This window comes from Dendropsophus ebraccatus, chromosome 1, assembly GCF_027789765.1.
Source record: "Dendropsophus ebraccatus isolate aDenEbr1 chromosome 1, aDenEbr1.pat, whole genome shotgun sequence".
Taxonomy (NCBI): Eukaryota; Metazoa; Chordata; class Amphibia; order Anura; family Hylidae; genus Dendropsophus; species Dendropsophus ebraccatus.
Genome location: NC_091454.1, coordinates 163,650,406 through 163,669,132, shown reverse-complemented (window position 1 = coordinate 163,669,132; position 18,727 = coordinate 163,650,406). Strand labels below are relative to the sequence as shown.

The 18,727-nt window shown below is 46.4% G+C and overlaps 1 protein-coding gene across 1 annotated transcript in view; it reads right to left on the bottom strand.

Moving 5' to 3' along the window:
* The window catches only part of TRPM7 (transient receptor potential cation channel subfamily M member 7), a 73,643-nt gene extending 62,217 nt beyond the window's left edge, over positions 1 to 11,426 (bottom strand). The window contains exon 1 of the mRNA XM_069983411.1: positions 11,220 to 11,426. Within this exon, the coding sequence (XP_069839512.1) occupies positions 11,220 to 11,222 (3 nt within the window). The 5' untranslated portion in view covers positions 11,223 to 11,426. The remainder of the gene's footprint in view (positions 1 to 11,219) is intronic.
* Positions 11,427 to 18,727: the final 7,301 nt, after the last annotated feature.

Genomic DNA, 18,727 nt, shown 5'->3' with positions numbered 1-18,727 from the left:
AACCCAGCACAACTGTAACAAGAGCCCTGTACTATAGCTGGAAACAAGCCATAGATCACTATGGAGCCAGCTGTTCAGTCACTTCACACACCCTTCTGCAGACTGATGTTTGGGATATCCATCCGCCGTCATTTACACATCCTAGTCATATGGTCAGCACATTTTCCAACCGGTACAAACTGCACAATTCTGCACCATGTGTAGAAACACACCTTATTGACACAGGGCCTGGTAACATCTCGTTGTCAATTTATTCCCACATTTCCAAGAAGAATAAGGGCACAAAAGATTTCTAAGAAACAACATTCACGTGTATCATGAGGACAGATGAGGTAACTTGGCTGAACGTTATTGAGGGTGTCCTGGCACCTTTACAGGGTGCTCGGAAAACCATCGGTGAATGATGTGTGCAAGTATGTCCTAAAGCAGGTTGCAAAATTTGGGAAATGTGTTTCTCTCTTAAAAGGGAAACTGACATCACAGATACGCATATATCCGTGCTACCAGTTTTGGGTTGCTGATCAAACAAGCATCACATGCACGCCTTCAGCGCTGTTGTGTGTTCTAGCATATTGCTAAAAAAAAATTTATTTATCCCGGGCTGACAGTGTGACAGAGGCGGGTATGTGACACTGTCCGTTCCCGCCCCACTCTCTGGCCGCTGCTGTATCTTCAGGCTGCCTCCTTCCGAATGATTCACAGCCAGCTCAGTATTAGCTGCGCAGGATTTCAAAGTGAGCCAGCTAAAGGTGTGTTTACACAGATTTATCTGACAGATTTTTTAAAGCCAAAGCCAGGAATGGATTTGAAATTAGGGGAAATCTCAATCTTCCCTTTATGACCTGTTTATTATAGTCTGTGCCTGGCTTTGGCTTCAAAAAATAGATTAAACAGATAAATCTCTGTGTAAACGCACCATTTGGCCCAGTTCACACTAAGCGAAAAATGGCGGAATTCTGCAACAAATGTCGATTCTTTGAGAGAGGAGGAAACAGAGGCGTACGCACCCTCCCATTTAGACACTGCAGGACAGTGAGCACAGCGGAATGCCGCCATTTTTGCTCAGTGTGAAGTAGGCCTTCCAATCATTCTGGAGGAGGTGGGGTGGCGGCTTGAAGATACAGCAGCGGCCAGAGAGCGGAAGCTAAAAATGTCACAGACCCGTCTCCGTGACACATTCAGCCTGGGATAAACAACTTTTTTAGCAACATGCTGGACAGCAGCGCTGACGGAAGGTGTGTATGCGATGCTTGTGTGATCGGCAATGGAAAACTGGCAGCATGGATATATACATATACGGGGCTCTGGGATGTATACATATCTGTGCAGTCAGATTCCCTTTAAACCTTTTGTTAGACACAATTAAGAAGAGAGTCCAGCAAGAGGAGGAAGGGAACATTCACTAGAATTGCCTCAGGCAAAAGTTCTTTTCTCTTTTGTTCTCAGTCTGTTCCTATTTTTGACAGATTGGGAGTAAACTCTTGAGGGTAAAACAGCTAAAGCTCTCATCTCACTGCAGAGGTATATGTGAAGGGGCACTGCTGACATCCTTTGGCCTCTGTCAGGTGATGGGGTGTCTAAAGAGACATTTACCATGGGCATCCAAGGATTCCCCAGCAAACATGCACCATAAGGCTATGTTCACACTAACTGCCTGTATCCCCTGTTTTTGTAAAATAATGTGCAGCTCAGTTCCATTGAAATGAGGAGACAGAATATCACATAAACCCTGAGAACAGGTGTGGAGCCCTTTCAGGATATAAAAAAAAAAAAAAAAAAAAAAAAATCAGCTATGTTTTTCTAACCCCTTTAGGGTACAAACACACACGGCATATACGCTGCGTATTTACTGCTGCGATACGCAGCAGATTAGATCTAAATAACTGAACACAGTATCAAATCTGCTGTGTATCTGCTGCGTGTGTTTGTACCCTAAGGGTACAAACCCACACACCGTATACGCAGCTTATTTACTGCTGCGATACGCAGCAAATACGCAGCAGATTAGATCTAAATAACTGAACACAGCATCAAATCTGCACCCCCAAATCTGCTTCAATTCTGCTGCGTTTTGGCTGCGTATCTGCTGTGTATACGGTGTGTGGGTTTGTACCCTTAGGGTAGTTTCACACACACCATATCGCAGCGGGTTTTCTGCTGAGGATTTGGATCTAAATAACTGAACACCGCACCAAATCTGCTGCGGATCCTGTATGAGTGACACACCCTTAACCACAAAAACATGACCATGAATGCCGCTTTGACCTGCTTAGAGCATTAATATACTGAGATCTGTGGACTAGGACAGCAAATGTCCTGTATTTCTCATGATCTGGCAATGAACAAGTTGTTCCCTTTTGCTGACCAGACACATCACCTCTAAGGACGGCATTCCAACCTCAGTGTAAACTAAAGCCGTCCGGCTACCTGTCCACCAGAACGGCCTCAGGATCTATGTTAACCTGCATCTGGTCTATTCATTATTTGTGCCTTCCAGGTGTAGCCAAACCTCTGCAAAACCCTAAGTAACATCACATAAGAATAGCTTAGCCCCTAGCAGGAAAAACTATACCAAGGGAGATAAGAAACAGGAATGCACGATTGCAAAACATAGACCCGGAGCCGTTTAAGCACGTCCCCAGTGAACAGATAGAAGGCTCTAAGAGCCATTATCTCTCATCCACACAGAATGCCATACCACAGGATGGCTGAGTGCACTGGGAAGATAAAATATGGCTTCTACATATACATACATATAGACGGACAGGCGTACACACTCACAAACCCATCTCCACCAGTTATTGAAGAGCAAAATAAAGTCTGTCAGAAAAGGGGCTCCCAGTCAGTTTGGGGCATTCACAGAGGTTATATGGCTTTAGAGGTGTAGTATATGAATAAAAGGCGGCACCTACACAATGAGACCGGAAAGGCTTGGTTCACACCTGTGTAAAATATGGGACAGAATAACGTCATGTGCTGCACTATTGTGCCTGGTAAAGTGCCAGACTCCATGCTGGAAACCTGACTGCTTCAACAAAAAGGCACAGTACCATCTTAGTGGCCACAGCTTCAACCTTTCACAGTAGACGTCCTTAATAAAGCACATGTCGTTCCATAGCATGAAATGTGACAAGTGCCTGATCACCCTAGGTCAGATCTATGGACAGAATCATATGCCGGCACATTCTTGAAGTCAGAAGACAAGACATCTAACACTGAAGTGATCATTACAGGACAAAAAGCTTCGGAGACAGACTGCTGGAGAAAAACCACCATGTAGCATGGGAACATTATGTGTGTCAGATCCCTATAATTATTCCTGCCATGCAATATTAAAATACCACCACAATGAGACTTTTAGGGTTTTATTGATTGAATCGTGGAGTATCAGACTTCTGCTACTACTATCCCTTTATAACTTGCTGTGTAAGGTACGGTACATGATGTTAAAAGCCCTAACTAGTAGTGGTCATAAACTTAGAGTGCAATTATAAAGGGAATTTTCTGTAGAGTACCATCTAGGCATAAGGTGGGAAAGTAATCAAGAATTCTATAGACCCTACTTTTATTTTCTGCATTACTCCCACACCACTATCTATGATGAGGTCACCCAGAAGGGAAAAATATCATGTGACTTTGACAGTGCTTTGAAGCCTACCACAATGGCCACCCATGACAAAACCATGGCACGTAGCAGACAAAAAAAAAAAAAGACATTACTTCCCCGAAGATTATACATATTCAAGCAGCAATTTACTGAGACTGGTGGGGAAACAGACTTGTTGGAAAAATCATGGGCTGCTCTTAAAGGGTTTATCCAGTGCTACAAAAACATGGCCACTTTCTTCCAGAGAGAGTCCCACTCTTGTCTCCAGCTTGGGGGGGGGGGGTTTGGCTGCTCAGTTCCATTGAAGTGAATGAAGCTTAAAGAGGATGCACCATGGATCGGCGCCGGCACGGGGAAGCCGGTGCCGCGGTCCGTTTTTCGGACCGCCTCACGGTTCCCGTGCACGGCGCCATTCGATCCAGCGGTACCGGCCGGTGCTGAAGCACTGGTGGTCGGCCGGGCCGCCCCCAGTGGGAGGGAATTCCCTCCCCTGTATGACGCGGCTCCATTCATTTTAAGCGAGCCGCATTATACAGGGGAGGGAATTCCCTCCCACTGGGGGCAGCCAGGCCGACCTCCAGTGCTTCAGCACCGGCCGGTACCGCTGGATCGAACCGCGCAGTGCACGGGAACCGGACAGCGGTCCGAAAAACGGACCACGGCACCGATCGATCCGTGGGTTCAGGTTATAGAGGATGTACCAGGTGGTACATCCTCTTTAATTGCAAACCGCACCTGAACTGGAGACAAGAGTCGTGTTGTCTCTGAAAGAAAATGGCCATGTTTTTGTAGCACTGGATAACCCCTTTAAAAGGAGACATCCGGCCAAGTACTTTTTTTGTTTTAAAGGCAGGAGGAAACATGATAACCAGTCTTTACTCAGCTCTCCCCATGCTTTCCATCCTCTGCGTTTTTTCCAGAGTTATAATGACGTCACGACTTGCTGCACAGCCAATCAACTGGGTCGTGACGTCGGCTCTGGTAGAGATCCTGAGCCCAGCGGGGGTCCCAGAGAGGCTATCCGTCCCTGAAGAGGTACGAGGAGAGGTGAGTTGAATAAGTTGTTTTTAAGTGTTGTTGTCCCCAAACCCCCCTGCCTTTGAAAAAAAAATAAAGTACTTGGCCGGACTTGTTTAAATCAAAAACATTTTACATTTTTATGTTTAGGCCTACTTCCCCCAAACTCCCTGGGAAAAATAATGCAAGCTTTTAAATGCATTTACTGGTCATGTGACCATAGTTCTCTAGTTTTGCCCCATTCTGTGGTGTTTCATCTCCCAAAGCTTCTTTAACTGGTTGTTTGCACAGAGGAAACCCCAGGAATACTTCTCAGATGCCAGATCTGTACTGCACGCACCAGCACAGAAAAATTAGTGCAAATACACATGCAATTGATGTGCATGTATTGCGAATGGGAAGAGGGGGGGGAAAGCTGCACACAACCACAATTTCTTGTCTAGTTAAAATCCAGAAGTATGACACTAATGCAACAGACCCAATAAAACTTAAAGGGATCATCTAGGGCAACAAAACATGGCCACTTTCTTCCTGAGACAGCCCCACTCTTTTCTCCAGTTTGAGTGGTGCTGTTTCTGGAAGAAAGTTTTTGTAGGGTTTTACAGCCCTTTAATTTGGTCTGTCAGGCTTCATTGGTGTCCATTGTGAACCTAGCCCAAAGACCTTTCACACAGGCCGATTTGAGGGCAAATTAATGTGTCACATTTATTCCCACAGGTGTGTTATTGGCTGCACATCAACCTGTATTAAGAGAGTATTCGTGTGCGAACACAATGAATTTAAAGGAGGGAACGAACAACCCAGAGCATGTGTGTGTGGCCTGGCATCACCGATATCGGCATTCGTCATACTGGCATTAACAGATATAGTGGAGGTGCAGCCCAGGTTCTGTGTTCTGTGTCTGAGGGCCCTATTTCACCGGACGATTATCGTTCGCATAATCGTTAACGATTAACAACCTCAAACGACCGCTATTGCGAAAGACCTGAAAACGTTCACTCATTTTCATGGAACGATAATCGTTACTTATGATCGTATTTGCGATCGTTTTTTCTTCGCTATTTCTTCGCTATTGCGTTTGTATCTATTGCGAACGACCGAACAAAGTCTTATTCAATGCGAACGATTTGCGAACGTTTTGCGAAAGAGCAACGATAAAAATAGGTCCAGGTCTTATAAAGCGATCAACGATTTCTCGTTCGGTCGTTAATCGTTAACTGCATTTAAACCAAAGGATTATCGTTTAGATTCGAACGATTTAACAAAAATCTCCCGATAACAGTCCGGTAGAATAGGGCCCTAAGGTACTTACTGACCAGGCACTATGGTATAAAACATAACATTTAGGCTTTAGTGCACACACCACAAATAATATCAACACCAACATTACATACATCAGAGAAGGGTTTTTTCAGAATTTACCAGATTTCCAGTATCACTTCCGTCATTTTTACAGACAATACTATTGGCAACGAGGCACCTGTGGTCGACTGAATGGTGTGTACTGTGAGACTCCAGGCATCCAATGGAGTGAGACAACATACTGTAGACAGCTGGTTACGTCACTGCTTAAGCCAATACAACTTATTATTGGCCTAACAAGTGGAACTTCTATTGACAAACAGTAAGCACAAATGTAGAGGTCATGGCTACCTGACCCCTGGGATTTATCAAGCACTGTCCTAGGGAAAGAGTCGCATGTTGTCTGCCCCAGCCGCAGGCTACTGACACAACATTTCACTGTTCTGAAACCGTCTCCATAGCATAAACATCAAGAGTAAACTGGAATTCCCTATGGAGGGAAGAAAAAAAAAATAAAAAAAATTATTAGGAGATGTATCAAACCTTGTACAGAGAAACCATTGAGCAGTTGTCCATAGTAACCAATCAGATTCCATCTTTCATTTTCAAAAGTGCCTCTGAAAAATGAAAGCTTGAATCTGATTGGTTGCCATGAGCAACTGCTCCACCACTCCTCTGCACAAGGTTTCATAACTTTCCCTCCTGTCTTTGAGCACTGGCCAATCTTTTGCTCTCCAGCAGCCAAATGTGGTCACCATCAGTAGCGTCCAGATCTGATATGTCCATAACATGACAGGGAACATAGTATAGCTGCCTTTCATCAATGCTGCTAGAGTTCCTTAAAAGTCCCTGTGCACATCATGTTTAAAGGGGAACTCCAGGAAGAGGTTAAAAAAAATGAAAATTCTGCAGAAGCAAATAGCATTACTTACCTATCTATCCCAGTTTTCAAACAACCAAAAATCCATTTGTTTTGGGGGGGTTTGTTCTGTTCTGTGTTTCTGCACTTCCTGGTTTATCAGTTATACACAGTACTACAGGTTCCAGAATGCAATGCTTTCCCTCAGCTGTTCATCACAGTCCTCCACCCTGCCTATTCCCGCCCAAAGCTGTGGCAGAACATCTAGGCTGTGTTCACACACTGCAGTTTTATTGTGTTACTGAATTGTTTGCAGTAATTTATCATTTTATTGTGTTCTACCCACACAGCACGCTGTATTCTCTACCTGTAACACGACACAGCACGCTGTATTCTCTACCTGTAACACCACACCATGCTGTATTCTCTACCTGTAACACCACACAGCACGCTGTATTCTCTACCTGTAACACCACACAGCACGCTGTATTCTCTACCTGTAACACCACACCATGCTGTATTCTCTACCTGTAACACCACACAGCACACTGTATTCTCTACCTGTAACACCACACAGCACGCTGTATTCTCTACCTGTAACACCACACAGCACACTGTATTCTCTTCCTGTAACACCACACAGCACACTGTATTCTCTTCCTGTAACACCACACAGCACACTGTATTCTCTACCTGTAACACCACACAGCACGCTGTATTCTCTACCTGTAACACCACACAGCACACTGTATTCTCTACCTGTAACACCACACAGCACACTGTATTCTCTACCTGTAACACCACACAGCACGCTGTATTCTCTACCTGTAACACCACACAGCACGCTGTATTCTCTACCTGTAACACCACACAGCACACTGTATTCTCTACCTGTAACAGCACACTGTATTCTCTACCTGTAACACCACACAGCGCACTGTATTCTCTACCTGTAACACCACACAGCACGCTGTATTCTCTACCTGTAACACCACACAGCACGCTGTATTCTCTACCTGTAACACCACACAGCACGCTGTATTCTCTACCTGTAACACCACACAGCACGCTGTATTCTCTACCTGTAACACCACACAGCACACTGTATTCTCTACCTGTAACACCACACAGCACACTGTATTCTCTACCTGTAACACCACACAGCACGCTGTATTCTCTACCTGTAACACCACACTGTATTCTCTACCTGTAACACCACACTGTATTCTCTACCTGTAACACCACACTGTATTCTCTACCTGTAACACCACACTGTATTCTCTACCTGTAACACCACACAGCACGCTGTATTCTCTACCTGAGCCACACAATAAGTTTATCCGATATTATCTTACATTGGATATACTGTTTATGCCGCGTTATTTGTCCAGGTGGGATTGGCAGATCCGGCTCTGATCCTCTCTGCCGTTTAGCATCATTTACTTGTGTTACTGCATCATTTTTGTGAAGACGCTGCAGTACTGCAATGAAACTCCAACATGTGTGAACATAGCCCTAATTTGACTGCAGAGTTTTGCACAATCAGTGAAATCAGTGCAGCAGCTGCTTCTGGCTGCTTAGAGATGGTGAATCACTCAGGGGATTGGGGGATACAGCCAAGCCACCTGTGACATCCCGCCATGCCCCCTGTCTGCATCATCAGCAAACACACACAAAGTGAAACAGAGGCATGGAAGATTTTTCTCCTAAGGTGGGAGACCAAAGGGAGCAGGAGACAACGTGGATCGGCACTGGCGCCATTTTTCTTCACTTCAATCAGCACCAGCGTGGAAGAACCACACTGATATAGTTATATATTATATAGACACATCTTTATAACTTTTAATGTACTTTTAATAGAAAACAAGTTTTTATCACGTGGAGTTCCCCTTTAAGGGCAGCAGGCAACTCTGGCAACAAGGACAGAAGTGCACAAAACTAGGAGAGGATAAAACAGCAGCTCCCATGGATCACCACAGCAAATATACACTGCATGCCAAAAATGCCCACAGCCATACGTCAGTTACTGTGGATGTGAAATACACACGGACCTGAATCCCTCCCAAGCAGTGGGCATTTCATCTATATGTAAATACATGACTTAAGTCCCTGTACTACTGTCCCGCTGTGTCCCTAGCCCCTACAGAAAGAAGAGCCCTGCAATGTGAGGCAGAGACTATCCGAGGACAATAAAGCACTTGTCAGCCTTAATCCCTAAAGTCTGCAATAAGCGCAGGTACGCTGTAGTCGCCAAGGAAAACATCAAGCCCAGAAGGTGAAGCGACGTGCCTTAACCCTTCTCTGCTCGCAATGTCAGGAAGAGTAAACGGCCGATCACAGCTAAAGCCTGAGTGGATATTGCGACAGCGCTTACAGGAAGCAATAACGTGAGAACACATGGGGACTCTTGGCTGCAGCCTCATGTTCTATACTTGCTGGAGTTAACCATTTTATAGCTTACACATGTATCGTATCAGCAGAAAAGGAAGTTTCCAGCATAGCCGATAATAGTCACCACCTACAAGTGAGCCCCATTCACCGAAGGAATTCAGGAATGACCTGCTATAGTCAGACATGCCCCTTCTTGTACAGTACTATAGTGTGCACAGAGCTAACCCCCACCCGAAGGGCCAACATACCTTCTATATATAACTGCTGCTGCTAAAGCAGCCCGGCTACTATACTAGCGACAATATACAAAGTATATAACATGAAATGATCAGTAAATAGAAACAGTCCTCCCAGGTCCCATACACAGGGATGTATACAGGATCTGTACGAGAGAGCCACAATATGGTGCCCTTACCCCACTATGAGCTTGTGCTATACTTATATATTATACTATATTTGTGCCTTGCAGCATTTCTTGCCATGTAAAATGGCCATGTTCCCTAGAAGCATCACATCTCTGCATAGTAATGTACATGATCCAGGCACATAGCACTGCTGTGTACAAGAGCCCCAAGGTCAAGTGTTGGGACTTTATTAGGATCCATCTGTATCTGGGCATCCCCCACCCTTCCTGGATACATGTGCCTCTTGCCTGCTCCAGTAACACTGCATCACCAGGCACACTGCACTTTCTGGACTAGGAATATGTGGGTGACCTTGTGGAGTTATGATGTGTTGTGGAGTTATGATGTGTAGGGGTATCAGGAGTACGGGGGGGGGGGCTCCGCTCAGTCCTTCAATCTGTGGCATCACTACAATAAGAAGCCATGAAGGAAAATTCTAGATCTTTTTTTTTTCTTCTTCGTTTCCATTTCTCTTCATATTCCTCTAAAAGTAACAGGTAGATAAAAAAAAATAATGTAACTACCTGATGCATTTCATATCGTGGCAAGGCACTACTGACTGGACAAGAGCTGCTGGCTGTGCCGACTGCATGGCTTACAGCACCCCCAAACTCAGCTTCTGCAGTCCTGCCCATACACTCATGCCTTGTATCTAAAGGGTCCCATATAAAGATAACTAGGTGCCAACTGGGCAACAGGATGAGCAGCCATCAAACATCCCCAACAGCAGGAGAAGTGACATCTGCTTGACTGTATACTCCACATATGGAGGCAGGAGAGGTGAATGCACTTGGAATTAGCAGTGAAGCCCTCTTTTTATCTATAATGATGTAATACAGCACTGAGGCCCCTTACGTATCTGCAACCAGGGGCGTAACTACCACTGTGGCAGCCATCGTGGCTGCTATGGGGCCTGAGTTATCAGGAGGCCCGGTAACCCGCTCCTGCAATACACTGCACCCTATAGCTGTCATCTTTGCAGCACCTGAAATTCTGCAAATGTCCCTTTAACTGCAAGCACGCATGACCAGCGCTTGCAGTTATGACTACACTTGACAGCTTAGTAGTCAGTGGGGGAGGGGCCCAGCCATTTCTAGTTACACCTCTGTCTGCAACTCTGGACAGTATAGAACCCATTGCACTCTATGGGCCAATACAGACACAACATAGTAAAATGGAAAGTGAAGCTTTGGTAGCAGAAATATTGCATACAATAATGTTCTGCAGAACTACAACTCCCAGCATGCCCAGACAGCCCTGCTCTACAATGACATCACTTTCCCTCTACTGATGATGGCCAAGCCTTACACTTAAAGGGGAGCTCCAGCATCAGACATACATGTGAGAAATGAGGCCAGTGTACAGGCTGCCTGCCAGCTCAGTGACAGCACACACAGCCATGCCCATGAGCCCATGCTGCAGCCTCAGGACCCAGCAGGAGCGGCCGGCACAGCATCACACCTGGGGCTGCTCATCAGGGCTGGAGAGGCTGCCGGTACAATGTGTCAGCGCACATGACAGCTCCTCCGGGCAGTCTCCTGTGTGTCAGTGAGGAGGAGCGCACAGCCAGCGGGGCTGTCACCTGCCTCCCCCTCCTCACCGCAGCCCGGTGTCATGGGGCCTGCACGCAGCTACCCACCATTCTCTTCACCGTGAAGTGTCAGGCAGGCCTCCTCCGGGACGCTCAGCCATCTATTGGAGATGTCTCCTGTGGGGAAGGATCCCGTGACCGATCGAAGAGTGCGCCTAGCAGCCGTCTCCGCTCCGGACCCAGCGGAGGATGAGTCTTTCATAATGGAGCTACCACTCCGGACTGACGGAGTAGGAGGAGGAGTACGGCGAGCTCTCGGCTGTCAGTCACGTGTCCGCGTGACGTCAGGCGTCGGAGGAATGCGCAGCGTGTAGCGAAGAGATCACAAGGCAAGAGGGGGCGAGAGCGGTGGAATGTCGCCCCGCCCTCCAGGGAGGAGTCTGAGGGATGTGGGCGTGGCGAGCTGTGAGGGACAACGACGTAGAATAAAACTTGTGGACTCTGGTGGGCAGTGGCACAGGAAGACCAGTGAATAAACATAATAATATTATTGCATCTATAGTGGCCGTGACGTAGTACGAGCCATTCTCCCCTTCCTTCTGCCGGTGCTTAGTATAGTAAGCACAGATAGGTCCCTAATTATTCTAAAACTTAACTTTTACTGATATACTAAAAAGCACAAAGAAAATCCAAACTTAAACCTTGTGAAAAAACCTCCACCTTATAAAAAACCAGGCATAAAAAGCCCCATATACGTATTAATGCATGCCACATATAAATACATACATGAATACACACAACCATATAAACAGTAAAAACCGAAGTGTGTAGTGTGTATCCACCTATAAGGCTAGAGATCACGGTATAGATACTGAGACCGTCTAAATTAGGGAGCACCTGACCCTAAGGGTCCCTGTTGGGTGCACCACAACTAGCCCTACTCGCTCAGGGACTGTCGGAGTTATCGCCCTAGAAAGGGCGGCCCCTGCCCCGTACTAATACTACACCACTATCCCTATATTACCCCTACCTAAGCTCCCGACACCGTGTTTCATGCAGATAATCATCAGGGGAGTACAACATATCAAAAGGGTAGGGAACAAAAATACCATGTACCGCTAATCACATAAAAATATTGCGGCGGTACTGAAAACAATGGCGTCCTGAGAGTGCTCAGAGACGCCGACTCACGTGGACCTCGGGTCGTCCATTGCATGCAGGGCTAAAGCGTATGGCAAGCCATACGCTTTAGCCCTGCATGCAATGGACGACCCGAGGTCCACGTGAGTCGGCGTCTCTGAGCACTCTCAGGACGCCATTGTTTTCAGTACCGCCGCAATATTTTTATGTGATTAGCGGTACATGGTATTTTTGTTCCCTACCCTTTTGATATGTTGTACTCCCCTGATGATTATCTGCATGAAACACGGTGTCGGGAGCTTAGGTAGGGGTAATATAGGGATAGTGGTGTAGTATTAGTACGGGGCAGGGGCCGCCCTTCCTAGGGCGATAACTCCGACAGTCCCTGAGCGAGTAGGGCTAGTTGTGGTGCACCCAACAGGGACCCTTAGGGTCAGGTGCTCCCTAATTTAGACGGTCTCAGTATCTATACCGTGATCTCTAGCCTTATAGGTGGATACACACTACACACTTCGGTTTTTACTGTTTATATGGTTGTGTGTATTCATGTATGTATTTATATGTGGCATGCATTAATACGTATATGGGGCTTTTTATGCCTGGTTTTTTATAAGGTGGAGGTTTTTTCACAAGGTTTAAGTTTGGATTTTCTTTGTGCTTTTTAGTATATCAGTAAAAGTTAAGTTTTAGAATAATTAGGGACCTATCTGTGCTTACTATTGATTTGTGCTTGGTCTGTTGTTTTCAGTCCCCTATTAGGACTGTTCAGTGATTATCGGTGCTTAGTATAGAAACAATACTAAAGTGTCCTGTATAAATATATAGCTAGTCTAATACATGTGGGAACTATGACATCATCACATCATGGCGATAATGTAGTCAGTGATGTCACTGCACAGGAATAATGGACACAATTATGTCACAGCACTAGGCCTCGGGCAGCACCTTGCATGGGCGCAGCACCAGGGAGCAGGGGGAAGGAAACAACTTTTTTTGTTTTTATTTTTTTAGTCTCCCACCTCCTGTTTAGATTTTCCAGTAAATCTGGTGTTTTTTTGAGGGGGTGAGGAGTTATGGAGGTATTTGTCAGGTCTTGCTGTGTTATCCAGTCACAGTATGGCGGTATTGGTCAGGTCTGGTATGGCAGTGTTATCCAGTCACAGTATGGCGGTATTGGTCAGGTCTGGTATGGCAGTGTTATCCAGTCACAGTATAGCAGTATTGTTCAGGTCTGGTATGGCGGTGTTATCCAGTCACAGTGTGGTGGTATTGGTCAGGTCTGGTATGGCGGTGTTATCCAATCACAGTAAGGCGGTATTGGTCAGGCCTGGTGTGGCGGTGTTATCAAGCAGGGCCGGCTCCAGGTTTTTGTGGGCCCTTGGGCGAGAGAGCCTTAGCGGGCCCCTTTGTATAGCACACCTCGGGGCACACCTACCAAATAAAGTTTGACAAAATACTGAAAAAAAAAATGTAATCCAGTAACTCACAGGTGACGTCTCCTTTGATCTGAGGCGATCGCTCTCCATTTGCTCTCCATCTTGCCCAGACCTCCATGATGATATCTTCAAGCTACATTCATCTCTTCGGGACCAGTCAGACAAACATGTTAGACTCTGCACATTTCCAGCCACTTCCTTCCCTTTTTCCCACCCATAGACTCCCATACAGTAGTAACTCCACTGTTTGGTGTCATGTGCAGTAAAGTAGGGAGGTTTGTAGGTCCCATGCTGTGCCCCCCATATAGTAATAATGTCCCAATGCTGTGCCCTCCATATAGTAAAGATGCCCTCTGTCCCCATAGTAATATCCCCTGCTCCCCATAGTAATGTCCTCTGCCATGCCCCCATAGTAATATCCCCTGCTCCCCATAGTAATGTCCCCTGCTCCCCATAGTAATGTCCCCTGCTCTGTCCCCATAGTAATGCCCCTGCTCTGCCCCCATAGTAATATCCCCTGCTCTGTCCACATAGTATTGCCCCCTGCTCTGTCCCCATAGTAATATCCCCTGCTCCCCATAGTAATGTCCTCGCTCTGTCCCCATAGTAATGTCCCCTGCTCCCCATAGTAATATCCCCTGCTCCCCATAGTAATGTCCCCTGCTCCATAGTAATGTCCTCTGCCCCCATAGTAATGTCCCCTGCTCCCCATAGTAATGTCCCCTGCTCTGTCCCCATAGTAATATCCCCTGCTCCCCATGGTAATGTCCTTGCTCTATCCCCATAGTAATGTCCCCTGCTCCCCATAGTAATATCCCCTGCTCCATAGTAATGTCCTCTGCCCCCATAGTAATATCCCCTGCTCTGTCCCCATAGTAATGTCCCCTGCTCCCCATAGTAATATCCCCTGCTCCCCATAGTAATGTCCCCTGCTCTGTCCCCATAGTAATGTCTTTTGCCCTCATAGTAATTTCCTCTGCCCCCATAGTAATGTCCCCTGCTCTCCCTCAACACAAGAAAATAAAAAAATAAAACCATACTCACTAATCCGGGCGGGGGACGGGTCCTCATTAAATGAGGTATACGGGGGGTACTACAACTCCCAGCATGTCCAGCCTGTTATTATGGGAGATCAGAGGACATCACAGGAGGAGGTATAAGAGGAGGACTACAACTCCCAGCATGGACAGCCTGTTATTATGGGAGATCAGAGGACATCACAAGAGGATGTATAAGAGGAGGACTACAACTCCCAGCATGGACAGCCTGTTATTATGGGAGATCAGAGGACATCACAAGAGGAGGTATAAGAGGAGGACTACAACTCCCAGCATGGACAGCCTGTTATTATGGGAGATCAGAGGACATCACAAGAGGAGGTATAAGAGGAGGACTACAACTCCCAGCATGGACAGCCTGTTATTATGGGAGATCAGAGGACATCACAAGAGGAGGTATAAGAGGAGGACTACAACTCACAGCATGGACAGCCTGTTATTATGGGAGATCAGAGGACATCACAGGAGGTATAGGAGGAGGACTACAACTCCCAGCAAGTCCAACCTGTTATTATGGGAGATCAGAGGACATCACAGGAGGAGGTATAAGAGTAGGACTACAACTCCCAGCATGGACAGCCTGTTATTATGGGAGATCAGAGGACATCACAGGAGGTATAGGAGGAGGACTACAACTCCCAGCATGGACAGCCTTATTATGGGAGATCAGAGGCCATTACAGGAGGAGGTATAAGAGGAGGACTACAACTCACAGCATACAGAAAGAAGGTATAAGTGAGCCCCAACCCCTCATGTCACATGACAATGATCACAGGTCGTTCATCCATATACAGCCTCTCCCGTTCTCAGCCCCGCCCCCTTATGACGTCACCACAGGTCCTTCCCCATTGCTTTGCAGCAAACACAGCAGGTCCTTCTAGCAACCTCCCCACACACACACCCGGACTCAGGGACGGCAGCACCCTCCCCCCCAGGTGTCCGGAGGTTGGTGATGAGGCGGGCGTCTGGCTCACTGCTCGGGCAAGTGTCGGGGGCCCCCTGAGCGGCCACGGGCCCCGGCACTTGCCCGAGTATGCCGGGTGCTGACGCCGGCCCTGTTATCAAGTCACAGTATGGCGGTTCTGTTCAGGTCTGATATGGCAGTGTTATCCAGTCACATTGTGACTGTATTGGTCAGGTCTATTATGACAGTGTTATCCAGTCACAGTATAGCGGTATTTATCAGGTCTGGTATGGCAGTGTTATCCAGTCACAGTATAGCGGTATTGCTCAGGTCTGGTATGGCGGTGTTATCCAGTCACAGTATGTCGGTATTGTTCAGGTCTGGTATGGCGGTGTTATCCAGTCACAGTATGGTGGTATTGCTCAGGTCTGGTATGGCGGTGTTATCCAGTCCCAGTATGTCGGTATTGTTCAGGTCTGGTATGGCCATGTTATCCAGTCACAGTATGGCGGTATTATCCAGTCACAGTATGGCGGTATTGTTCAGGTCTGGTATGGCGGTGTTATCCAATCACAGTATGGCGGTATTGTTCAGGTCTGGTATGGCGGTGTTATCCAGTCACAGTATGGCGGTATTATTCAGGTCTGGTATGGCTGTGTTATCCAGTCACAGTATGGCGGTATTGTTCAGGTCTGGTATGGCGGTGTTATCCAGTCACAGTAAGGCGGTATTGGTCAGGCCTGGTGTGGCAGTGTTATCCAGTCACAGTATGGCGGTTCTGTTCAGGTCTGATATGGCAGTGTTATCCAGTCACAGTATGGCGGTATTGGTCAGGTCTGGTATGGCCGTGTAATCCAGTCATAGTATGGTGGTCTTGGTCAGGTCTGGTATGGCAGTGTTACCCAGTCATAGTATGGTGGTATTGGTCAGGTCTAGTATGGCGGTGTTATCCAGTCATAGTATGGCGGTATTGTTCAGGTCTGGTATGGCGGTGTTATCCAGTCACAGTATGGCGGTATTGCTCAGGTCTGGTATGGCGGTGTTATCCAGTCACAGTATGGCGGTATTGTTCAGGTCTGGTATGGCGGTGTTATCCAGTCATAGTATGGCGGTATTGTTCAGGTCTGGTATGGCGGTGTTATCCAGTCACAGTATGGCGGTATTGTTCAGGTCTGGTATGGCCGTGTTACCCAGTCACAGTATGGCGGTATTGGTCAGGTCTGGTGTGGCGGTGTTCTCCAGTCACAGTATGACGGTATTGGTCAGGTCTGGTATGGCGTTGTTATCCAGTCATAGTATGGCAGTATTGGTCAGGTCTGGTATGGCAGTGTTACCCAGTCATAGTACGTCGGTATTGGTCAGGTCTGGTGTTGGTCAGGTCTGGTGTGACGGTGATAAATGTGACGCCTGGAGCTATTACCTACCAATCTACCAATCCTGTGGTGAGAATTCCCTCAGACAATATGCAGACAGCTCTAATCATTGCTTTAAGCCGCTAAAAACCATGAAAAATGCGATTCAGACAATGTTTCTACATGTGGACGAAAGCACACTCCCATTTTGTCCCCAGTAGCCATGTGCTGTTACCAGGATTATTGGCCATACGCCTGTTGGTTACCACATGAGGGTCTGGTTTCAGCTGCATGTGGTGACGTACAGTAAATGTGAGAACGCATTAGAAAATCATGATGGTAATTGGTGAGTGAAGATGGAGCTTCTTCAGGTGTAGTGTCCAGGGCAGCAGCAGCGGGTAATACGGCCTTGGTCACAACACAGTAATAATAGTGATGTCACAGTGCAAGAAAAATGGCAACAGTAATGTCGCCTCATTGGGATCATGCACTCAAGTATGGCACAGTATAGAAGGGCACATAATGATGTCATGGCATAGTGATATCACAACACAGGAGTACTGTATGGTGATAGCACAGTAATAACACCTCATAAGGGTAATGCCTTCCGTTCTGTCACAGTAGAGCAGGGGTGTTAAACTCAGGCCCTCCAGCTGTTGCAAAACTACAATTCCCATTATGCCTGGACAGCAAAATTTAAAGCTTTGGCTGTCCAGGCATGATGGGAATTGTAGTTTTGTAACAGCTGGAGGGCCTGAGTTTAGTGATGTCACTGTACAGTCATACAATGCTTACATTACACTATCATACAGGATCTGCTGCAGATTGATGCATTTAGGTACACTGATATCTGTAAATCTGCAGCAGATCCTGTATGTGTAACTGCATCTTTAGGTCTCATTCACACATCAGTAACCCTGTATGTAACTGCGGACCAGATTACGAATGTGTGACAGTAACTGTCCGCATTTGCAGGGACCCACTGTCAAGTGGAGGATATGGACGCACAATGGCTTAATTGTTTTTGCGTCATGGATCATGGCCCCAAAACAGATTTGTAACACCCACAGATATGTGTATGGGGCCATATGAGCTGCATGTGTGAAAGGGGCCATAATGTAACAAGATTCATGTGAATATAACAATATTTAGGATCCAGCTTGCACCACATGATAGAATAATATGCAGGTTTGGGTCTATTATACAGTAAGAAACCAGACACTTTCTATAGCTACATAAAAAGTTTATTAATGCAAATCTAATTCCTAGGTCAAAAAGAGGGACATGTAAGGGGCAAAGAGGGACAGAGGGACATGGGTCAAAAGAGGGACACTTGGGAGGTATGCACTATACTGACTAAAGTATTAGTTCAGCTATACATTACACTAACAGAGCTTTTAGGACACCCTATTCTTTATCTGTATGCTGTATACTTGACTGATTTTCATGTATTTGCATACTTCTTGTATACAAAGCCGACTTTATGCAATAATGTTTCTATGGTTACAAAAATGTCTGCAAGTCTGCATCAATCTGTTACTTTTGATGACATTCCAATATTATTTAACTATTGTTTTTCCTGTACAAACAACTACAATAGAAGCTAGTGGCAATAATACTGTATAATGAGTGACCAGAGTGTTGGAGTTGTTGGAGCATGGAGCACAGCTTGTGGCAGTATTGTTCTCCGGAGGCATAGTGTAATAAGGGGCAATAATCAGGGGGC